This window comes from Pteronotus mesoamericanus, unplaced genomic scaffold (genome assembly GCF_021234165.1).
Source record: "Pteronotus mesoamericanus isolate MK-2021 breed Mesoamerican mustached bat unplaced genomic scaffold, CSHL_Meso_final scaffold_1066, whole genome shotgun sequence".
Lineage (NCBI taxonomy): Eukaryota > Metazoa > Chordata > Mammalia > Chiroptera > Mormoopidae > Pteronotus > Pteronotus mesoamericanus.
The window spans coordinates 3,766,423-3,792,660 of NW_026555299.1; the positions used below are offsets into that span (position 1 = coordinate 3,766,423).

At 36.6% G+C, this 26,238-nt stretch overlaps 1 protein-coding gene across 1 annotated transcript in view; it reads right to left on the reverse strand.

The window, feature by feature from the left end:
• Window positions 1–26,238, reverse strand: part of HSD17B12 (hydroxysteroid 17-beta dehydrogenase 12) — a 139,653-nt gene that overhangs the window by 71,286 nt on the left and 42,129 nt on the right. Inside the window, exons 2-3 of the mRNA XM_054587128.1 lie at window positions 17,018–17,064; window positions 13,098–13,173 (exon numbers count right to left, since the gene is read on the reverse strand). Coding sequence (XP_054443103.1) covers window positions 13,098–13,173; window positions 17,018–17,064 — 123 coding nt within the window. The remainder of the gene's footprint in view (window positions 1–13,097; window positions 13,174–17,017; window positions 17,065–26,238) is intronic.

Below are 26,238 nucleotides of genomic sequence, written 5' to 3' on the forward strand. Positions count from 1 at the left end.
CATCAGTAGTTTCTAAACAGTGCGGCCCTTTAAAATCATGTGGAGTATGTTTTCCAAACTATATATGCCTAAACATGATTCTATGTATTCCACAAAAGTGAATATATTTACGTTTGTGACTTAATATTTTTATCAGTTATTGAAGAGTGATTACATTTTAGACATTAAACATCTCTATTGCATTCAACAGAAGCACAATTAAAGCTAATTCTATATCAACATTTTTTCTATTACTGGTATAGGCTGCTGTCATTAAATATTAACCACATTTTTTTAACAGCAAAGGAATAAAATAATTTAAAATTTATGAAATTCACTGCCAGTTTTAATCTCATCGTCTCTTCAATTCCAGTATTAAATACAGCACTAAGTCATTTAAATTAGTTGATGTGTAGTTATTTTAAAAATCAGCATAAAACAAATTATGCACTTAATAAGTAATGGTATAATGACATTATCAAAACAATGAATAATTGACAAGAAAATATATAACTTCACTTGATGGGAAAGTCCAATTAAAATGACCCTTTTCCATAAAACTTTCAAAGTACTTTCTCGCTAAAATAAAAAAGGAAGAAATCCCTATATAAAACTACTAAGCTTTATAAATGTTTCAAAGAATAGGCCTTTCTGCAGATTCTTTTATAACTGAAGGCTGTACTCCAAATTACAATTACCCCCTTAGAACAACAACAAACAATTTAATAGTGGGAGGAGGAGAAACATTAATCATCTGCTTAACTGGAACTCATTTCAGAAAGAACACCTTGGTCCCGTACTTCCCCCACCACAAAGTTTTTTTTACACAAAAGTCACTGAATCATTGATAATCCGATTGGAAAAAACCACTTGCTGTTTTAAAGAAACCACACAAACATAAGAAAATATTTTAATCAAGAGGTATAGCTACCGTCTGGCCGCGGTGCAGCGCACTCCCACGTGCCTCACGCCAGCTGTAGAACAGCAGCATTCAAGCAGCTGCCTTAATTGGAACTGCAGACCAACACATGCTAATCTGGCTGGGCCAACTAATTAGTAGGTATGGTACATTCCTAACTAAATATCCACCCATATTACAGATGTTGTTCTCTATTACAGTAAACGATTGGTAACAAACAGTAATGAAGTTGAAATAAGCTACACTCAGTGAAATTTAATTGAACAGCTTTACAACAGGATCCCACATTCGCTTAGAAAACCACTTGTGACAAAATAGGAACATAAACCAAATTTCAAAAGTATCTTTCTGTATAAGATTAAGAATAATACGAAGTTTCAAAATGGCTCTTCAGACACCAAAAGAATACTTGTTAAGTAGGTGTACCCCCTTAAACCATGCCAGGCCCCATGCAAACATTTGCAAAAGGACTGAGTCCTTTTCTCTTTAAAGTCTAATGCAGGAAATCAATAATAGTAAAAAAAGGGGAGTTGGAGGAGTCCTTCTGCTTCCAGTCATGATGGTGTAACAGAGATCAGAATTATTCCATCATCTTAAACTAGAAACACTGGACAAAATACATGAAACATGGTTCAAAGACCTTGGACAATAGACAATTCAGGACAGCAATACCTAAGACAAGGTAGACAAATGAGGTGAACCCTATGGTTGTTCTAGCTTATTGCCCTGAGATACCTGCTAGGCCAAGGTGAAGAGCAACTCATGTAGAGACCCGCATTCACCCTTGAGTTGAAGAAACAGACTTGAGCATTTGAGGAAGACAGAGCCCCTATAATAAACAGGCAGAGTATACAGGGTCTGTCGGAAAAAGTCGAGCCATTATTAATATAATAAGAACAGTTTGCGCAACATTGATGCAACCTGGCAGCCAAGGAGAATGGACTAGAATGCGCATGCATGAACAATGACAACTTCACTGTATTAGTCAGTGGGGGCAGTAGATGCCGCTGGGTGAGCATGTGTACAGTGTGTCCATCACGTTCAAAATGACTGAGCTAGTAGAGCACTGACTCTGCATCTAATTTTGCTTTGAAAAGAAAGCTTAAACATTCCTCTATGGAAATTATTTGGATTGAGAAGGTTGCAGCTATGGGCAACTGGTGATTGGCAGCTTTATCACAACAACATGCCTGCTCATGCATCATGTCTCATGCAGAGTTTTTGGCAAAACATCCAATCACTCAGGTGACTCAGCCCTCCTACAGCCCAGATTTGGTGCCCTGTGACTTCTGGCTATTCTGAAAACTAAAATCACCTTTGAAAGGGAAAAGATTTCAGGTCATTGATTAGATTCAGGAAAATACAATGGGGTAGCTGATGGTGATTAGAACTGTGTGAGGTCCCAAGGTGCCTACTTTAAAGGAGACTGAGGCATCATTGTCTTATGTACAATGTTTCTTGTACCTTGTATCTTCTTCAACAAACGTCTCTATTTTTCATATTGCATGGCTGGATACCTTCTGAACAGACCATATAGAGAGTGAGAGAGAGAAAGAGAAAGAGAGAGAGAACAAGAGGGGGAAAAAAAGGCAGACAAGAGATAGAGGTGGAGAAAAAGAGTATGCTATATTCTTCATGTTCAAGAAAGTAGAGGGTAAACATTTTAACAAAAGATGAGGAAAATATAAAAATGGCCTAAAAATTTATATGGAGAGGAAAAAAAAATACAATGTCTATATTAAAAAAAAGGGCAGGTCATAGAAAAAATATTTGGTAAACTAATAGCCATAGGTTTTCAAATACAATGAAAACTTTACGTATATAAATTTAAGCTAAACAAACTCCAAGTAGGAGAAACATTAAGAAAACTATACAACCAGTGACAAAAAGAAAAATCTTAAAAGTAACCAGAAGAAAAAAAGAAACATGAACGGTAGTAAAAAAGAAAAGAATGACAGCAGATTTCTTGTCAGAAATACTACAACCCAGAAGGCAATGTTCAAAGAAGTTAAAATACCAAAAGAAAAAAAAAATAATGTGTCAACATAAAATTTGATACCCAGAGAAAATACATTTCAAAAATAAAGCTTTTTTTCCCCAGACGCTGGTCGGGCAGCTCAGTTGGCTAGAGTGTTGTCCTGATACTCTGAGGTTGTAGGTTTGATCCCAGGTCAGGCACACACAGAAACCAACCAAGGAATGCATAAATATGTGGCACAATGAATTAATGTTTGTCTTTCTTCTTCTCTCCCTCTCTTTCTCCCTTCTTTTCTCTCTCTAAAATCAATAAATAAAAATAAATTTTAAAATTAATGTTTTTTTTTTTTCAGACATACAAAAATAATTCATCCCCAGCAGACTGGCACTACAAGGGATGTTAAAAAGTCTTACAGACAGGGGGAAAAAAAAAAAAAAGATTCCTGATTGAAATCTTTATCTACACAGAGCAATGAAGAGTATAAAAAATGATACATGTATAAAAAGAACTTTTAGAAATGAACTTAATTTTCTTTAAAATAAAGTTGACTAAAGCAAAAATAATGTTATACAGTTCATAACATAAAGAGAAGTAAAATGCATGGGGAATGAAAACACAGTGTTGTCAGGTTTGTATGCTATACATGAAGCAGTACACTATACAAGTATATGAAGTAGTACAGATATGGTAAGTTAAAAATGTACACTGCAAGAATCTAAAGCAATCACTAAAAACAAAAACACAAGTTGTATATCCAATAAGCTTAGGAAGGAAAGAATATGGAATAATTTTTTAAACATGCTATTAATCCAAAAGAAGGCAGGAAAAAAAAACAACCCAAAAAGGAAACAGTTATAAAACTCAATACCAAAAAATCAAATAAAATAATTAAAAATTGGGCAAATGACCTGAATAGACATTTCTCCAAAGATATACATGTGGCCAAGAAAAATCTGAAAAGATGCCCCATGTCACTAATTATCAGAGAAATGCAAATTAAAACCACAAGGAGATGATATCACCTCACACCTGTCAGAATGGCTATCATCAGTAAGTCCACAAACAGCAAGTCTTGGCAAGGACGGGAGAAAAAGGGAATCCCAGTGCACTATTGTTGGAAATGCAGATTGGCACTGGCAGTGTGGAAAGTAGTATGGAGTTACCTCAAAAAATTAAAAATGGAACTGCCTTATGAGCCAGGGTTTCCAGGTCTGAGAATATATCCAAAGAAACCCAAAACACTAATTCAGAACAATATATGCACTCCAATGTTCACTACAGTGTTATTTACAAGAGCCAAGATTTGGAAGCAGACCAAGTGCTCATCAGTAGACGAGTAAATAAAAAAAAAAAAAAAAAGGTGGTACATCTACACAATGGACTACTACTCAGCTGTAAAAAGGAAATCTTACCTTGTGCAACAACATGGATGGACCTGGAGAGTATTATTCTAAGTGAAATAAGTGACCCAGAGAAAGACAAGTGCCATATAATTTCACTTACATGTGGAATCTAATGAGCAAAATAAACAAACAAAATAGAAACATACTCATAGATACAGAGAACAGACTGACAGTTCTCAGAGGGGAGGGCTGTTGGGGGTCTGGGTGAAAAAGGTGAAGGGAATAAGGAAAAAAAAAAACAAACCTCACAGATCCAGTCGTCAGTATGGCAATATTTACCAGAGGGAAAAGGAGGTGAGAGGAGGTAGAAGAAGGTAAAGGGGATAAATGGTGATGACTTGGGGTGGTGAGCACACAATACAATATCCAGATGATGTATTATAGAACCATTAAAAAAGTCACCCCAATAAATTCAATAAAAATTTTAAAAATGCACTAATATATACTCTTGAGCTATTTTAATACTTAGTAAATGAACAAAGAATTATATAAGAATCCAAGTTGTACAGAAATTAATTAAGGTAAATCTTTGGGCTGATCAGATTTGTTTTGATCATTTTCATTTAAAAACAAATACATGTCTTCTTTCTGTATAAAATATAACACCGCTGTTAGATTTCATTCTTTGAACTTTTAAATTTTCTACATATGTTTTACCAGTCAGATTGTATTATTGCTATCAAAAACTATTTAAACTTTTAAAAATGGATGTCTTTATAAAAGGACTGGTTCTTCTAAACTTCAGAAAAATCTGCAAGTCATTTAATCTTTTTTACTCTTCCTGTCAACTGTATAAAACTTCCAAATGTCATCTGACAAACTTGCTATCAATAATGATTGCATTGTTCTGCAATGTCAATGTAAATATAACTTCTATGATTCTTGATTGACTTAAGATTAACTGTATTAATATCAGAGTGAGTTAAATAATGAGGAGTCTTTGGTTACCTAAACAATTTCTAAAAACTAAATTCCTAAAGAAAACTCCATTTAGGATGGCAGGCTGAATCTGGTATGCACATTATCTTAGGACGTAAAGAAAACAAATTTAACATATTTTAAGCTACAGGTAAAAGTGTTAACGTCATCGTGTGTGTATGTGTGTACCTATTTTAATATTTTAAAATCAATAAAAAAAGCTAATGAATTAAATAGCTTGAAATCAGTTATTCAGACGGAAACTGATCTTTGATAACCTTAATGAGAAAGCTATAAAAAATTGTTCTGCACCTTCAGCATCCAGCTTGGCCGGCAATGTCCCGTTATCTCCCCAGAACACTTTCACTTCCTAACAGCCTGTTAGCTTTTTGGGCTTTTGTGTTGACTTTTGTTATGCCCTTGAGTCATTTTTAACAAAAGTTTCTTGTTTCTCAAAAGCTTGATTTCCTAATAATTATTGTTTCGTACAGCTATACTTTATTTTAATTAGTGTCACTCTAAACCAAGCCTGTAATCATTCCCCATCTTGGGCACTTATGATTTATGCACTTATATTTTCCTGTAATCACTAGTCACCTGGCATCTCTTTATAATACAGCCTTTGCAAACTTGGGCCCCAAATTAAGAATAATAAAGTTGTTAAGATACAGTTTACACCCAGCCTCTGATATTTCCAAAATAGCCACTAGGTAGCACTATTGAGCAAGGAGGATATTAGGAAGAACTAGATTTGCAGCATGTATTCTCTATATTTTTAATTAGCTCAACTCTCTTATGAGATCTGCCCTAATATAAGAAAAGCCAAAGTATAACTATTAATGAATATGGTTCAACATCTGTATATTTTTCAGGGTCAACAGAAACATATTCATGATTCATGATTTCATGAGCAAAGACTGGCACAACAATGTGAACAAAATGATTTCTAAGATTATGTTTCTAAGTATAAAATACTCCTATTAATTGATGGCAATTTTAGAACACACTCTATAGAAGTCCCTGGAGATTTATCAATGCCTTTAGTGTCCATCATAATGCTCATGCCCTCAAGATAATCATTGACTAAATCATTAATTAGCTCTATATTATATCCCAACAGGGGATTCCATTTTGACACTGTTAATTACTGTAATAAATTAACCAGAGACCATCAGTCCTATTAACAGGTGGTTTCTACGTTTCCTTCAAGCTTGCCAAAAGCCTTCAGTCATAAATCAGAAAATTAAGTCTTTAGGGAGAAACATCTAAAGAATAATAGCCTGAATGTAGGCCTGCACCAGTACTTGTGGCTATTGCTGATGCTGCAGACAATCAACTCATGTGCCAGGCTTCCTTCATCCCAGTGTAACCCAACACTGCCACCAAAAGCGGACCATCAGACAATTACAACAGGAAACAGACTGAATTTACAGGACTCCTTATTTGAAAATCAGACACTGTAAAAGCATGCTGCTGACACAAGATCCAATGGAACAAGAATTAATTTTCCAAGACTAAATGGGACCAACGAGGAAAATTTAATAGTGGTTTTGAGAAAACATCTTTCTTTCTCCTTAATTTTTTACTAATCCTCACTGTGTCTGGCTATGTTTGAACAAATGAAAATAGTACTCTTTGAATGGTATGTTGTTCCTACGGATCCCTCTGAATTCAGGAAAAATATTCTCAGGGAAACCTTAATATAGCTTATAAACTATGACAGATAGTATTTTTCAAATCCAGATTTTATTTTAAAAAAATATTTCCTTTCCTACATATTCTACACAATTACCAAGTCACTCCCCATCAAGAGGTGGAGCTTTGTCCTCTCCCCTTGGATCTGGGCAGGCTCAGGACTGCTTGCACCGACAAAGTATGGCCAAAAAGTAACATTACATGAATTCTGAGGGTCGGCCACAAAAACGAATCAGCTTCTGCCTGGTTCTCTTGGAACATTCACTCTGAGGAAAGACAGTTACCATTTGGGAAGTCCAACTACCCTGAGATGGCCAGAGAGGCCACACATGGGTACCCTAGCCACCAAACCGTTCCGGCTTCCCACTCATTCCCGCCATTGCACAGGCCTGTGAGAGAAGCCACCTCAGATCTTCCAGACCAGGCTACTCCATCCGCTGAGTATCAGCGAGTGACCTCAGTAATGCCAGGAGGAGCACATGAGCTGTCCCCTGGCCCTGACAAAATTCCTGCCCAGCAGAATTTATGAGCATCTAAAATCGTTGTTATTTTACATGAACAAATTTGGGGTAGTTTGTTATGCAGCAAAAATAATTGCAACAGAAACTAGTAAATCATAAGGTGAATTTAAAGACAGTAATTGTGTAGAAAAGAGAACACACTGATGGGCCTTTTTTGCAAAACTAATCAGAATGATCAAATATTACACAACATCTTTACAGAGTTCTTTCACTTTACATGGCAATGTAATTATTTGCATAGGCTGAATAAGAATCTATCCTTCTCCCTACCAGGATATAATTAGAGAAAACAAATTTGTAACCATGACCATGCCAGAAATGTTTCATTTACCAGTAAATCTCATTAATTAGGCATGACAAACCCAGTAGGAAGGAACAAGGATTGCGCTCATTTTGTAAAAGCTGCTTCAAAAGTCTCCCAGGAAACTCTACCAGTACCGCTATAGCTTGTGGAGTCTCACTGTTACAGGTGGTAAAAAATGTCACTTTCTGGAAAGCCTGGAACATTAACAAATTTGGGGATCTTGGAGTAAAAGGATACCCTATAGTCCTAAATACAACAGGCAGTGCCAGTAGAGGCAAAACTGGATGGTTTCTGGTTCCTCACCCCGGACTATGTGAACTCTGAGGGCAATAAAAATATTTCTGATATTACAGAAGTGGTAGAAAAATATGTGACTAAGGCCACATGAGATTAACTCTCTAATCCTAACGTCATGTTGTTCTAAACATATGTTTTACCAAACATAAAATAAAAAGGTCTTTATGTGTCCACTAATGCCTCATTGCCCTTATGCAAATGAAACAGGCTAAACATAACAAAGCATTATATTAATGATACTTCATTGGAAAACTGCAAACAAACTTATTTGGTAAAATCCATATCGTAACTGCACAGATCTGATCATAGGTAAAAACTGAAAAAGTGAAACTGTTATTTCTTACCTTACCCTATTCCTCTGTGGTCTATAAATCACTAAACTTTACATTTCTAAATGCTTTGCATTTCAAGAGAGAAAGTCCCGGAATTACAAGGCCACCCTAAAGGTTTACACTTGAGATAAGTTACAAAAAAGAGAAACATCATGTTTGTTTGTTTTTAAATAAAAGACAGAAATGTGTTTTTTTAAATCATAGCCATTTGAACTGTATGTAATCATATTTACCACATAATAACTGTAAGTATCACCATCTCTATACATATTTTGCAAATCAATTAGTTCTTCTGAAAGCTAATCTTCTTTACATTGTTGCTTTATTGCAAGTAAAAATTTAGCTCAAAGTTCAGATCAAAATTGACAAAAATAATATATTAATAATCTTGGCTAATAATGATAATAAAATAAGTTTATTATATGTGTGATGACTTTCAACTTGTCTTAACTCAATGGGAGACAGGTGCACTTACAAAGACCTATAATTTCGCCAGAGTCAATACTGAAAAAGCACTTATGCATTGCTGGCAAAACATTTAGTTCCCTACTAAATTAAATATAATCCTTCTAACTTTTTTCTGAAGAACTCTGACTGATGAGTAGGCTGTCCCCTGCACTCACAAGGAATTGCTCCTGAAGGCACAGAATCCCCAAGTCTGCATAAAGACAGTGGAGAACCAGAAGGGAGAGGAGCAAGGAGGAGTCCCCTATTTTCTTCAGTGAGCCCGTGGTTTCCTTTTCAATCTCCTCCTTTCTTCCTTCAGTCAGATAGGGAAGAAGGAGGAATGAGTTTAACCCACTGGAGTGAGTTTAATTGCTGGACCAGAGACAAGGTAGCCTTAGTCAAACCAATTTGCTAGACTTGTTATACCTGACTGAACTCTGACTGGTACACAAAATGGTATCGGGAGTGGGATCCCCCAAAGCATACGTTGGAGGGCTTTTGTATTGCTTTGATTTGATCCTTGATGCAGTAGCATCACCATTAATCAAATAAATGCTGGTTGCTGGTTATATGAGTTGTCTGCTGAAAAAGTTAATGACTTAAGAAACCAAAGGCCCGCCACATCTGAGTTTGGCAGAAATAAGCACGCAGACTGTGGTATGGCAGGGCTGCTTCTGAGTGCATGGGAGCACTTACCAAAGGAAAATGGTAAGCTCAGGCATCTAAACTTTCAGCTCACGTTTATGATCAGAGAAACAGAGAATTTCTATGGTAGCCCTAATAAAAATTTTTATGTCTAATAGCTACAGGGCTCACCTCGCTAACATCAGATTTAACTGTGCCCATTGCAGAACGACAATGTAAGCTGAATTCCACAGTCTCACCCTGTTTCGGGCAGGAACGTGAAAGTGTGGAATGAGAAAGAGTGAGACCTGGGAACTCAGGACAGGGATCTTTGGGTGGGCTCAGCTGAAGCTGAGAATCCCGACCCCGCAACCTCCTCTGGGCCTCCCTTGCCAGTGGAAATAGAAATAGCCTGCTCTCCTGTGCCTAAAGAGGTTAGCTCTCCCTGGCTTCAGGTCCTGTAATAACCTCACCATAACCCCAACGGTGGTTTTCTTGCAAGAGAATGCCACTTCTTCTCAAGGCCCACCTGCACCATGCCTTACTGTCACCCAGAACACGGTTGTATCACAGAATCTGCCAGGAAAAATTAAAAGTCAGGTCCACAAAAATGAAAAAAAAAACCATACACATAAAAGTAATTGCAAAATGCTGCTATTTCGTATGGGTAGAAACCTGGGACATCTGTGTGAGAATGGACTCTAAGAGTGTTAGACCAAGGAAAACAACATAACACCAGACTGGGCCACTGTTTTTATGAGTCACATACAGAGATTTAGGATTTAACAGTTAGCTTCCATAACTGGAAGGGACTCGATGAGTTAACTTGGTTGGCTGACTAAAACTTGGACCCAAGAAGAGCCTACATTTAATACAGCTGAGAGGTCAGAACCTGCCTGGCATAATGTAGAGGCAGGGATCTATGTGTTTAAGGAAGAGGAAATGTCGGCGTGGGTACATCACCACTGTACTCCAGAGGGCCTAGTGGACACTTCCCACACCAAGGCTCCAGCTTCATAGCTAGAGTACAGTTGTATGGGCAAGAGGTGTTAGCCTGGCCCTTTAATACCCTGCCAGTCATAAAATCTGTCACGTTGCTACAAAATAAGAACCTCTCTACTTTCTCTCTCTAGCTCCTTCTTTGCTTCAGGGCACTTACTACAAATGGCAATTATTTATGTGCCTGCTTCTTTGGTTTTGGACCTATTTGTTTGCTCGGTCTCCTCCACGGGCATACGTCCTCCACAAGACAAGGACTGCATCGACCTCGTTCAGCACTGTACCCTGACTGCCCAGCACAGTCCCTGGTACGCAGGCATTCACTACAGCTGTGTTGAGTACATGAACAGAGTTAGTCTGTCCTTGTCAACATTCAGTTCTGGTCCTTTCTTCTCCTGGAAGAGATATGTTCAGGAAAACATTATCCTCCCAAAGAGATGACTTACACATGAGTTGAAAACTTGAACAAGTTTATAAATCTCCTCAGTGTATTTCCTCAGCTTAGAGCGAATGACCTGGTCTGCTGATATCACCTCTTCCATTAAATACACAGTATTCACAGAAAAAATATTTTTCAAAATTTTCAAAAAGGAGGAGAAAACTTTCCTTATAATAAAGGTCAATTCAGTGCCTTTACCATCTGTTCTCTCATGAAAATGTTTGAACAGGATCCTGTCTTACCCCAGAACTGCAGTTCTGCCCACAGTCACATGTCACCTCCTATCGTAAGTTAACCAAATTCTCAAGTATTATTAAAGTATATCTTCTGACTCGTTAGGCAATTTTTATACAGCCTGGAGCACTAGTTGAAAGAGCGGCATGAGGTAGCTTTTCTTGTTTCTGTATCAAGCAGATGGTGAATTCATTCATATCCTAGCATTTCAAAACACAATGTTTTATTTAACCAAAAGCTTCTATTTTCTGCACATGAACCTTACTTTTGGCAACTAGTAGATGCTTTCATTAACAGCCAATTTTACACACGCATACGTACAATACACTTTGTCGCTGTAAGGCTTATACACGCGACTACAAGTAATTAAGAAAGAAACAGTACTAAGATCCAGGTAGTGTGCTCAGTTCACCTGCTATCTGAGTAACTACACCTCAGGCTCATTAGTGTCACAGCTTAATTCAAATTCACACCTCAGCAAAACTGCAAAACACTGTTGTCTTGGACCTTCAGGGCGGCATTTACATATTCGAACCGTGAAAGTTAAAATCCTTAAATGCCAAAGATTTCTTGTGTATCTGTATACCACAAGCTCACCTTTGTAAAGATCTGTGCTCTTAGCAGGGTTAAAAATAATTTAAAAAACTTAATATTAGAAATCCATAAAGATCATTTTCACATAAAAATTAAGCGCATCTATGTACAATCTGTCCAGTAGGATGAGCTATGGTCTGGAAAGAAATAACAAAAATATATACCTTACAAGGATGCTTGAAGCATCAAAGGCAATAATAAACATGAAGAAATAAATAAATAAGAATGCACTATATGAATGTTAGTAGTGGGTGGTAGTATTAATAAAAATATAATACACTGTATACCTTAAATTTACATAACTTGATAGTCAAATATGTCTCAATAAATGTGGGAGGAAATAATAATAAAATACAGTAGAAATGCCCTCTTAAAGAATGGGGGGAGTTGTTAGTTGGCTACTTAGAGAAATCAGTTAAAGCACGGAATCCTACAAAATGATAAATGTAAGCATTTTATTTTAATTTAAACCACATACAAGCACAGTTCACCAGTCCTGTGTGTGGGGCCCAGGCCTCGTCTTTGAGTTCAGATCTGCGGAGTGGAATTCCAGTCTTTTTTGCATAAACCACACTCATATTGTATCGTTTAATATATGGCAGTTCCAGTTGTTTTAAAATGCAGCAGAAGCTTCCAAACAAATGAAATAACCAGCAGACCAAATTTCTTCTTACTTTTTAAAATGTTTTCCAATATGTTACACTTGTCTTGTTAGCCCCTAATCCTACAGCCAATTTTCAAAAGAACTGCTTTTCTTACTCTTTTTCAGAGCAATTCAACTTAGTTTTTGTAGAAACAACTCCCCTTTTAACACCAAGACTGCATCAGTTTACAGAATAAGTAAGTTTGGGAACAAACACAACTGAGTCTTACTAAGAAAATAACTTGACTTGCAGGTGTCAAAGTGCACGAGCATCACTGTGAGAAGCCTACCGGCCACAGTCCCCATACTGGGAATATCAGGAAGTTTTACCAAGCATATGAACAGCATTGGGTTAGCTATCTGATTGGTTATTTAGATGTCAGTTTAAAAGGTCTTTGCCATAATATAATTCCAGTCTCAAGTACAGCTAACTATGAAGAAATTTCAAAATAGTTTCCTTGTCACATGTATATAGCTACCTTTTGTATTTTTCCTCAGTCATATATGATACATACTTTAGAGACAATAAAACCACAGAGTGAAAAAACACACAAGGGTATTAAAATGAAGCAACAGAAAGTGTGTAAGTAGAACAAGCATGATAAAATAAATGAGTCAGTAAAAGACATTTTAAGCAAATTGCAATAGCCCTATATTAATCTGAAAAAACTCATGATCCATCATTAAAATAGCTTGTAAACAGAATAAAAAAGAAGGTTTTGTGTTCATTTTCTAATCATAAGGGGAGGGGAAGGTGATGTGGGAACTTACTTATTTCACTGGAAACCTGGTTCAGTTTATCCTGCGACCTGCTGATGAGGACAATCTTCATTCCACACTTTGCTAACTGAGACAGGAAAAGAGACACCAAACAATTAAATCATACCTGGGCATTTCATTTGGGAATAGTAATTATATATACTCTCATTATAAGAAAACCTGACCATATGATAATCCAAATTAAAAAAATAAAATAAAATAAACCCCATGAGTGTAATGAATGGACACTCCAAAATGAAGCCTTTACAAGAAGATTCCCTGAAGGGTTAACTTTATAAATCAAGCTCGTATATAAATGTCAGAGGATTTTCGAAGAAATAAGACTGTTACTTTTCATTTTGTATCTTTCTATACAGTTTGAGTTTTTTTAAATCATAATTATCACTTCTATAATTTAAAAATTAATTTAAAAGGTTTTTATTCAGACTGTATACATAAAAACTGGAGGAATGGCAAAGAGAACTATAGTTAAGATGTTAGGAACTCCTAAGAACAGAATCAATTTTAAAATTTTTAGTTAAGCATTATACTTTGTGGACAACAAAGATAGTTAATTGGGTAAATTAATGAAGAATTTCCTGAGGAGCATCTTCGATGTACCTACCTAGCACTGTATAAGTGCTGCATAGAATGAATTAAGATTTGCAGGAATGTGATTTCTACTCCAGAGATATATAAATATAGGGGCAAAGGAAAACACTAATATACACAAAACTTTTTAGTGAACTATTCCAGACAGTATATAGACGAGCGATAAATTAGCTGCTATGAACTATTGGTAATGTACTAAACTAATATTCCAGTCTTAAATCCTAAAGTTGGTTTTTATTAAGTAAAAAGTGGTATTGCACATGAGAAGATATATAACTTTTATTTATTTATTTCTTAGAGAGAGAGAGAGAGAGAGGGAGGGAAGGAGAAAGAGAGGGAGAGAACACCTGTGTGCGAGAGAAACATCAACCAGTTGCGTCTTGCATGTCCCCAACTGGGAACCTGGCCGGCAACCCAGGCATGTGCCCTGACCAGAATTGAACCAGGAACCTTTTGATTTCTGGAATGATGCCCAACCCACTGAGCCACACCAGTCAGAGATAGAATTTTTTTTTAAAATAATAATAACAAAGGTTGGTAATAATTTGTTAAGGTACTCTGCTGTAAAATCAGTAAAGAACCTACGAGATTAAGCTGATAGGTTGTTTTTTTATAACAGAGGAGGAAGGATAAAGAAAAGCTTTTATTTAAAGAAAAAAAGCATCTAATCAGTGTAGAAGGAAAGATATCATAAGAAAATCACCATTTTAAGCCATCATGGCAATAACTAATTTAGGCAAAAATTATCAATGGACGCTAGAATCATTGGGTGAAAAATTATTGGTAAATGGTATATTCACAGTCTCAAAGTACCACCCCACATATTCCTTATTAATTACAAAGGGGAAGAGATACTTTTATAATGAAGAATCATGGTGGGCAGCATTTTCATAAATGACTTATCTTAACATAGTCAATAATGAAACAAGTGTACTTCTTGTCCCTCATGATAAGATAAAGCCAGGATACAAGAGCATCCATTTAACCTGGATCTAATCATAAGGAAATAATCAGACAAATCCAAACTGAGAAACCTTTTACAAAACAACTAACCTGGATTTTTCAAAAATGCAGCTGTTATACACACACATACACAAAGGCCAGGGAACTCTTCCAGTCAAGAGACACATCACCGATAGCAATATATTAATTTTAACTGGATGTGGAACCACATCTAAAAGAGCTATGAGAAAGCTTCTGGGGACAACTGGAAAATCTGCATATTGGCTGCATATTATATAAATAATATTGCATCAAGTTAAACTTTCTAGGTATGATCACAGTGTTATAATTATAAGGGTGAACATCCTGGGTGTTAGAAGATCTGGGCTAAAATATTTAGGAACTGTTATGGTGTCTATAATTTATAAACAGTCCAACTAAATTATCATTATGATAAAGTTAAACGTGGCAAATGTTAGTAACAGGTGAGTCCTGGTGAGAGGTATATGGGTGTTCATTATATTCTTGCAACTTTTCTGTAGTTTTGATATTCAAAATAGACAACGGGGAAAACAAAGGAGAATTTTTTTTTTAAAGAAATCTGTGGGAATGTCAAATGGGAGATTCAGCAGATCTTCATCATAACTGGGCAACATCATAGGCTGCGGGTGCCTTCGTGGAACTGCGAGGCAGGGCAGCGTGCCTGGGCAGCACTGCCAAGGTCCCTTCTTCGTATGATGGTCTTCATACTAGTATGGTTTCCTATACTATCATCACATTACCAATAACTTGAATCCTTTGTCTGCGTCTGCCAATACCTTTCTGTCAATCACAGCCCTTCTTGTGAAAACGATCCCCTAAACTAGCCTGGAAATATAACCTATATGATAATATATCCACGTTTTGGAAAACAGTTCAAAACTGAGGTCTGCCCAAAACATGCCAAAGAAGGGGAACCAAACCACCTTCTTACATAATATACTCCAAATACAGCATATGTACCATAAACTCAAAATAGATTAAAGACTTAAATGTAAGACTCAAAAAAATAAAACTGTTAGAAGGAAACATAGGCAGTAAACTCTGACAATTCTCTTAGTAATACTTCTGATAAATCTACTCAGGCAAGGGAAACATAGGAAAAAATAAACAAATGGGGCTACATCAAACTAAAAAGTTCTTACATCAACAAAACAAAAGACGACATACTGAATGGGAGAAGATATTGGTCAGTGATACATCCGGTAAGAGGTTAATACCTAAATTTATAAAGAACTCATATAACTCAAATGCAAAAAAAAAAAAAAAAAAAATCCAATTAAAATACGGACAGAAAACCTGAACAGACACTTCTCCAAAGAGAGCACACAAATGGACACTAAACATGAAAAGATGTTCAACATCACCAATCATCAGAGAGACGTAAATTAAAACCACAATGGGATACCACCTCACACCTGTCAGAATGGCCAAAATCATTATATCAACAAACAAGTGCTGGCGAGGGTGTGGAGAAAAGAACCCTCATACACTGTGGGTGGGAATGCAGACTGGTGCAGCCACCGTGGAAAGCAGTGTGGAGTTACCTCAAATACTAAAAATAGAACTACCATATGATCCAGCAAGTCCATTGCTGGGTATGTATCTGAAAAATCCAAAACACTAATTCAAAAGATATATATGTGCATTACAGTGTAATATTTACAACAGCCAAGATACGGAAGCAATCCAAGTGCCCGATACACCAGTGGATAAACAAAAGTGGAAATATTCATATATACAATGAAATAGTACTTGGGCGTAAAAGAAGAATGAAATCTTACTGTTCACAATAACTTGGATGGACCTGGTGGGTGTTATGCTACGTAAAATAAGTCTGACAGAGAACAACAGATAACATATGACTTTACTTACTGTGCAACCTAAAATCCAAAATAAATGAACAAAACAGAACACACTCACAGATAACAGAGAACAAACTGAGGTGCCAGATGGGAGGGGGGTTAGGGGCTGGGTAAAAAAGTTGAAGGAATTAAGAAGTATAAATGGGTAATTACAAAATAGTCACAGGGATATAAACTGCAACAAAGGGAATATGTCAATAATATTGTATTAACTGTGCATGGTGTTTCAGGTAGGTATTGGAATTATCAGAAAAATCACTTTGCAAATTATATAATTATACACCTGAAACTAGTATAAAATAATTTTAAATGTCAACTGTAATTGAAAACTGAAATAAAAAAATAGAAACCAAGGACTGCTTATACTTAAACAATATAAAATAAAGTTATACTAAAATTTTACGATTCCAACTTACCAGGGTAGAAAGTTTTATACTCATTTTGTATTAAAGAAAGGTCTTGAAAATGACCTACCTCTTCTGCATATGATTTTCCAATTCCATCAGTACTACCTGTGACAACTGAGAAAGAGAAAAAGTAAGTTTAGTTTAAAAATTAAAATAAAGAACTGATCATACATAGTTAGGACCCAACAATTAGGCACACAAGGACCTGTGTGATACTTCAATGTAAATTTGAACCACTTGGAAAAATACCAGCGCTTCAAATTTAAACCTAAAGCCTACCACATCGGCTAAAATTAAACAGACTGCAATACCAAGTGATGCCAAGGAAATGAAGCAACTGGAACTCTCAAACACTGCTGGTGGCACTGTACTTCCAAAGTGCAATCATTCTGGAAAAACTATTTGGCATTATGTCCAGAATTAAACGTAGATCTACCCTATGACCCAGCAATTCCCAAGAGGTAAGAATGGCCATGGTAGCTTTATTCATGCATAGTGGGTAAACCTGTCTGACTGTTAAGCTACAGGAGAGTAAGTATTGATAAACTGAAATATATTCATACAATGGAATATTAAGTAGCAATAAAAAGAACTACTGATATATGCAAAACATGTACAAATCTCACAGACATTATGTTGACTGAAAAAAGCCTGACATAACAGTGTACAACCTGTTATGATTCCATTTATATAAGTCAAAAAAACAAAGGCAAAACTAATCTGTGATGATAGACCTCAGAATAATGGTTACCTCTGGGTAAGGGGTAGAGGACAGAAAAAGGGCATTAAGAGAAGTTTCAGGGTACAGGAAATATTTTCTGTCTTGATTTGTGTGTGTGTGTGTGTGTGTGTGTGTGTGTATACACAAAAATTCATTGAGTTGTATACACTTAAGTATGCACTATATGTTATACTTCAATAAACTAATTTTTAAAAATTATAGTTAAAAAATTGAATAACATCTACTCCTTCTGTGGAAAAGCATATTCCTCTTAAAAGCTCAAACCATGTAGGCAGCAGAAACACTTGATAATCATAATGGGTCAGGCTACACCATAGTACCTTATCTCTGAAATACTGAAATCATGTTTGTTACAAATTCAGAGCCCAGCTCTCTGCCCCAAAAGGTTAGGGATCCTCCCCAAAGTCCTCTATGAGTTTTTCCAAGCCATTTACACATTATGGATGAGTCATGGTGTAAAGTAGGATATTCTTCTATTTGTCTTAAAACTACTATCTATCCCATCTACCTATATATATTTATTATCTATTTAACATCCATGTCTCACTCTGCCCCCACACGCTCCTTTTTCACCCTCCCTTTGTCCTCTCCTTATCTGTTGAAGATATTGGATCATATGTTTATAGTTTCCTAACCTAGCATTTGCTGACTGCATTCCTCTGATGTCATTTAACAAGTCTTCCTGTCCCCTAGTGGCTGGCTACAGATGCTTGATCAAATTTAGGTTTGATTTTGGATAAGAATTCTTTATACGTAATATTGCATATCTGCACCAGGAAACATATTTCCAGTTATCTTTCTTTTGCTTTACCAGCAGTCATTGATGGCATATTATTTCATTAGATATTGCAAAATGGTGATATTTAATATTTAAATTCTATCATTCCATCCTCACTTATTAGCTGGAATATTTCCATGGAGAAATGACTCATTATTAGTTATTTGGTAATAATGATACAGAGTTTATATGGGAACACAAGATAAATGTTTGGGTTTTTTCTCTTGTTTACCAGTTTTCAAAAGAAATTGGTCCCCTAGCATCTTCCAAAGGTAATCCATGTGTTTTTATCATCATGGTTTTATTTAGAAGACACATTATTAATTTATGGATTTAAACATTTATGGTAGAGCCCATACAAAATTAAGCATTATATGAAAGTTCCTCCAACCTCATGATTAATTCAGTTGCACACTTCTGTAACTTTACATCTCCTGAGTATTTTGTAGGAGGCAAGGAGTACAGAGGGACCCAAATTTTATACTCCACTCCTGTTACTGATTCACTAATATTTCACACATGAAGGATAAACATTTTCTAATGTTTCCAACTGTCTCCTTTTCCTTCCATCTGTGACAAACGTTTTGCTCTCTCCAAGATCCCCAGAACCTCACCTCCTCTCCTCTTCCTTCAAAGCCTGTTCAAGGGCCACCAACTCCACTCTCCCAAATCGCCTCAAACGAACGAAAACCTCTCTCTCCTCTCAACTCCCAGAGCTCCTTCCATGGACTTCTCTGCTGGCACTTACAATTCTCTACTTTGAATTGCGTTTCCTTATGTGTATATATCTTAATTCTTCTTCCAGGCTCCTTGTTATGTGACATGCACAGCGTAGGTGCTCAGGAGACTTTTGCTGAATGCATGAACAATGCTCAGCACTTAGTGTTACAAACTACTAAACACATAATGCTTAGACTGTTTCTCTGGGAACCTCGTTTCTCAAAGTTCTTCACTTTACAACCACAGTAATTTACGCTCTCCTAAACTACCGGCCACTCATCTATCTGTTAACAGAGCCTTTCGTACCTAGATTATTTTACTCATTCTCTACAACGGTGGAGCAAGCAAATCCTGTATGAATACAGCAGTGAATTGATGGCAGTATCAGACTTCTCAGATTAGGGTCTTAAAAATCCCTTACTAAGGAAATGCTCAAGAATTAAACCTCAAAAAAAAAGTCACTCCATATAATATATCCAGAATTTTTGGCTAGAATATACATATTTCAAAAGAATACAGATAACTCGAGTGTGTGTGTGTGTATATGTCTATTCTCAAAGCCACATGGCAGGTAGTATGTTTGCAATAATATACAAACATAACCAAGTCAGTTGCTAGACTTCAGGTAATTATAAAAGTGTATTAAGACATATAGAATGAGAATAAGGATTGTCCAGCTTTTGCTTTTAAAAATATATCCTTTATTTAAAACTACGTATCTGCCAACAATAATAGCGGAGATAGCTTATTGTTGGACAAAAAATCCTTTAAGGTCAATAACTTTTCATTTTTATAATACACTAGTGTAATTCACACTATTAAGATGATACCATATTGCCTGTGGAGTCAACCTTTCATTATTAATTTTAGGAATCTAACCAAATCGCACCATATTAAATCAAGAGTCTTTTGTGGTTGCGTTTGGGGTGCTGGGGAAAGACAGAAAAGTGATTACTAGTTTTTATTCTTCTTACTGTTAACCATGTGCATGTACCGCCTTTCTGAAAAAGTCTTTTCCTTCTTTTGAAGAACCCTTCATCTATTCCGGTTTCCCAAAAATCAGTGTAGCATTGCTTAAACCAGCATTTCTCTAGTCACTTACTATTTTCTTAAAAAATGATTTTTAAAATAAAATTTAATAGGTAACAATGATTTGATTACTACTGACTTATCCGATTATTATAAAAGGCTGCCAGTTTCAATTAATGTAAGTAGAGTCTTAGTGTAAAATATGTGTATATATAACTATTATATTTTAAAAACATTCATCAATGCAGTACCTAAGATCATCTCTTAGTTTGTATGTTGGGAAACAATGATCTAATCATGATCACCCTAATATACCTACAACCTTGCAATGAAAACCTAATGAAACAAAGACCAGCTCCCAAATCACCCAAATTAGAAGCAGTGCCTGTTGGAGTTGTGTGTGTGTGTGTGTGTGTGATTTCTTAAAATGAAAAAACTAAGCACTCACAGCTACACTGATAAAAAATGAAATGTCCAAAACAACCCAAAGGACAATCCTTTGTGTGTTACATGTACATCTGTGCTAGAGCCCACTGTCTTCCGAAACATCCCTTCTTCCCTCCCTTCTTTGCAGCAATCTTGGCCTGGAATACAGACTCTTTTCCAGCCTCCCCTAGCAGCGAGGTATGGCCATCTGATTAAATTCTAGAACCAATGTGCAAGCAGTGTTGTGAGGGACTTTGAGCTTAAAGGAAGCGGACTCAGGTGGGAGAGGCCCTTTTTTTCTCTTTATCTAGCCAATTCAAACGCGATGGCTATAGTTTAGCAGTCTTGAACAATGAAGTAACCTGAGGGTAAAAGCCTTGGGCTAAGATGAAAGAACACACTCACAGGAATCAAGGTTCCTGATGACTCTGTGGAATTACTATGCCACTTTTTAAAAACTAATCATTTTGGTTTTCACTGCTTACCATGGAGAATCAGATATATACAAAAATTCTAGTCCTCTTTAAATTATGTGAAAAATAAACTTCTGTATAGTTAAAGTCACTATTATAGAGTCAGAAAAGCAAGAGAAAGCTGTCAATAAATTATTAAAACAAAATATTTAGTATTCACATCGTTATAAGAATATTTGTCCAAGGTATTTCACTGTTATTAACCAGCTCATTATCACAACACCCCAGTCAAAGCTTCCAACATCCAGGGGCCTGCGCAGTGAATCTTTCAGTTTGTCCTCACTTAATTCATGCTATACACAGTTAAGAACTGTCCTACTGGAACACCATTTTTATGATCTCAGTCTCATCAAGAAGTGACAATGTTTCCCTACGGCCAATTATATAAAACCTAAAACTTCTCACCACTCAATTCTCCCCATTGCCAGCGCCTGGGGCTGCCACCCTTCCTCTCCCATGAAACCCACTGCAACCGCCTTCTACCTCATTCACCTGTTCCCATTCTTATTCCTCTCCGACTCATTCTCCACACTCAGCCAAAGTGACCACTCCGAAGGGAAAATATGGCATCACCTCCCTGCCTAAAACCTGTCAATGGCCTCCCACTGCCCTTATTCTTTACAAGGCCTCCCACGAGCTGACCTTTACTCCCATCATTTTCCTCCAACCTCTCAATGCCCTGGTCATGCTGACATTTTTCCAGTTCCTCTGAGATATAATATGCTCTCTCTTTACAAATGCTGTTTCCTCCACTCCCAATTCCACGCCAACCAGTGTCTCTCCCAATCTTGAGGTCTTCAGTTGAATTTCTCCTCTCCCATTAAGCCTTTCTTAACCTCTAGACTAATAGGATCTCAAAACTCTCTGTCCCCAGTGTACTTTGTACTCCCTCTTAATTGCATTCATCATATAGGTTTCCATAAGGGTCTGAGTCACCGCTGTCAGCCGTTCAAAAAAAAAGTTATTTTTACCAGCAAAAATGTGCAAAAATGGGCTTATTCAAGAACAGCAGAGAATTGCAATTTGGGACAATCATACTACAGCAAAAACTGCAGGCAAGCCCAGCAAACGAAGGATAGGGAAGTTATTTTATAGAGAAAAAGGAGGACGTTGGTAGGGGTGTTGAATCAAAGTCCATGGAGGAAAGAGAGTGCAGGGTGCTAAAGGCTTCCCATTGGCCCACTTGCAAGGGTTCCCACTGTCTGGGCTTTGTGCTAGGCAAGGAGAAAATCTTCCATCCACTGGAGTAACAGGGGCACACTTTCTTGAAAATACAAGGTACATCTCCTCTCTTTGGGTCTGTAATTATTGCTTTTTCCTGTTGGGGTATGTAATTAAGGTAGAGTGGTAGGGCCTGACAGCTCCCCCCTCAGGCCTCCTTACTCCATCTAAAATGAGGTTTCCTCTATTCATTTTCACACCACAGTCTAACTGCTAGCACAGTGCCTGGCAAAAGCAGGTGACTAATCAGGTTTTGCCGGATGAACATGAGTGAATGAATAAAAGGTGATTATGAATGGAACACTAGCCTCTTAGAAAACTACCCACTGCTTTATCCACTTGGTATTTTTTAAGAAATAATGCCCAGTCACCTACTGTACTCAACCCAATATGCTCTTCAACCCCTCTCAACATCAAAAATCAGTGAGCTAAAATAAAATTTAAAAAAATTTAACAGAGCAAAGTTTTCACTTTGTGATAAACCTATAAATATACATTTTTAAAGGATACTGAGGCTATCCTTAAAAAGAGATGATTTTGAATGTTAGAGAGAACTACCTCACTCATAATGTGCCAGGGTGGATATGAAGTGACTAAATCCAAAGTAGAATCAGGGGAGGGTAAGATGAACCATCTTGGTTTAGTAAAGCATATGCCAAATTACCAAAGTAGTGACAGTTCACCGTTCTTATTAAGATGTGCTCCTTCAATGAACGCTGGGTGCTCTCAGATTTCATTTTGCTATGAAGTAAGTAGATAAGGTAGTTTTCACCAATACACAGAAAAAAAGCTACAGGTATCACCCATAACCAATGGCCTCAGGTATTACCCACAATCCTATGGGTTGCGGGAGTACCCATATTATGGCCAGGGGCAGAACTGAGATTGAGGAAAAAAGAAAGGGGGAGAGGAAATAAAAAAGGCTATGGCTTCATATATAAATATAACACCAGAACCCAAATTTGCAAGCCTTTGAGAAGATAGAAACTGACAACTAGAAAGAATATCCCAACTTGGCATCCAAAGTGTCTAGCTTGTTTCAGATTATATAAAACACTGGCAACTGACCAGGGCTCAGCTCCCAGATTTTATATAGTCAACAAAAATACATTAGCTTGTGTAGGTTAAAAATATTCTACTCTTTTTGTCCTCACTTTGCTAGGAACAGGTATTTTTAGTAAGTACCAAATCAACCTTATCAAAATCAAACATCAAAAATAGACTAGAGAAACACTGGAAGCAAACATGTTATTTTTAGCTCTTCTGTCTACCCACCACATTCTGACAGCAGAGCCCATGCATAAGAGCTTAGTTATTCCAGGCAGGTTCCTTCTCCTGACCCTTTCTTCCCCCCTCTGAACACCTGAATGCAGAAAACACTCGATTGATTAAAGATTAATACCGCCGCAAACTATGACAGCTGCCTTTCCTCCGAGGGCTTTTGGGGGGCGGGGAGAACAGAAAATGACAGAGAGCTTGCATCAGTATTCCACTGGGGATCTATTACATGGGAAGAAAATTGCTATTTCAATTCCCTTTTGTTACTAAAAATAGCAGTCTGGATTGATTCAAGCAAACAGGGAACAGGACTTAGCAGTGCTGAATTTAGAAACCAGTGAAGTCCCAAAGAGCAAATGCTAACGTAGTGTAACACATGCCAGCTCCTATCTAACAAAGAACAAAGAGAAGTATGCAGGCTGCAAGTTAATAAAACAGCAGCAACTTCCTGCATTTTTATTAAAGATAATGAGTGAAAGTGATGCAAAATAAAGAAAAGACTACTATAATTTGTTCTTCTAATCTTATTTTAATAAAAAATAATTTTACAGGAAAAAATAGATTACGCATAAACCCAGATATTGTGGGCATTTCCCACCACCTCATGGTATAGGAAAGTGACACATTTGTTTATTTTCAAGCACAGTATATTACTATAGAAAGAAAATGCCCAGTATGCGAATATGCTCTCCCATGATGGAGGCCCCTTCTCCCACACAGGCCTCTCAGGTTCTCTAATGATCAGCTCTCTCAGCCTTCCCTCCTCTTCTCTTGACCCAACCAATTACTGCAGATAGTTACAGCATGCAACTTAAAAAACTAACAAAAAACAACAACAATAAAAAGGAAAACATAACAACATTCAAAACCAACCTATAGGTTCAGAGCAGAGAAAAGGAAGAAACTATGAAAAGCAGGATCTGCTGAAGGCAGCTAATCCCCTGGACTGACTGACTTCCCAGCAAGGACTTGTAATTCCTTCTAATGGAACTAAAACCCCAAAATATCTTCTGCCTGATTTTTTCACTTTACTTTGTTAACTGAAAACCTTTCCAGATGAGTCATTTCGGTTAGTATCACATCCCCTTTAAAAATACAAACCCCTATATAAGAATTAAAAAGCTATCCATCCCATGCCTTAGTGTGATTTAGTGAATTCAAACTGCTATGTGGCTTTCTCTGGGAACACCCACCCAGGATGTGAGCGTAACATGGAAGGGGCTTCGCAAGAGGAGAAATTCTGGCTGGGAACAAAGAAGTTACTACTTCTGGACCACAGGCCTAGTAAAACCGTAATGGAAAGATGCTAGGCTTTTGTTATTTTAGTACAAAGAAAGTATACGAAGTGGTTAAGAACATGGGCCCTAAAATGAGACCAGCAAGGTTCAAGTGTTAGGTTCAAATGCCAACTGTGCCACCTATCAGAAGCCAGTTCACCTCTACTGTCTCTGCTGCTTTATTTGTAAAGTGAAGACAATGCTATCTGTCCCGTTAAGTTATTGTAAAGATTCGATTTAAAAATGTTAATAATAGTACCCACCATATAGGATTGTTTGAAAATTAAATGGGACAATGTATATAATGCACTTAATATGGGACTTGGCACATAGTAAAGGCTCAATAAACATTAGCAGTAGACAACAAGTATTAGAAAGTAGAAGGGGAATAGAAAGGAAAAATTTTGAAGCTACTAAGGTTATTATATATGACACCAAAACTATAAGCAAGAAAAGAAAAAATAAGTTGGACTTCAACATTAATTTTTTTATACATCAAAGGACAGTATCAAGAAATTAAAAAGAAAACCCAAAGAATGGGAGAAAATATTTGAAAATCATATATCTAATAAGAGTCCAGTATCCAGAATAAAGAACTCCTGCAACTCAATAACGAAAGAACAACTCAGGTTAAAATGGGTGAAAGATTTGCATACATATTCACCTAAAGAAGATATAAAAATGGCCAACAGGCACGTGACAAAATGTTCAACATCTTTAAGAAAATGAAAATCAAAACTACAATGACAAAACAGTTTGGTCATAGTTTTTAAAAAACGAAAATGGAAAATAAGAAGTGTTAGTAAAAATGTAAATAAATTGGAATGCTTGTACATTGCTGGTGGGAATTCTAATGATGCAGCTGCTGAGGAAAATAGCTTGATGGTTCCCCAAAAAGATAAACAAAGACCTACTAATTCTGTATACATAAAAGAACTGAAAACAGGTATTCAACCAGAAACTTGCACAGGAATGTTTGTAGCAGCACTATTCTCAAATGCCAAAAGGTAGAAAAAACCCAAATGCCCATCAACTGGTGAATAGACTTTTTTATATGTTGTATATCCATACAATGGAATATTATCAGCCATAAAAAAGAATGAAGTACTGACACATGTTACAATGTGGATGAACCTTATATATGAACATTATGCTATGTGAAAGCCATATGCAAAAGATCACAGACTGTATGATTCCATTTCCATGAAACATCTAGAATGTGTCAATCAACAGAGAAAGATTAGTGGTTGTCAGGGGCTAGGAAATGAGGCTTGAGGAGGAAATGACTGCTTAATGGGTATGGTGTCTCCTTCTGAGATGATAAAAAAAGGTCTTGGAGCTAGA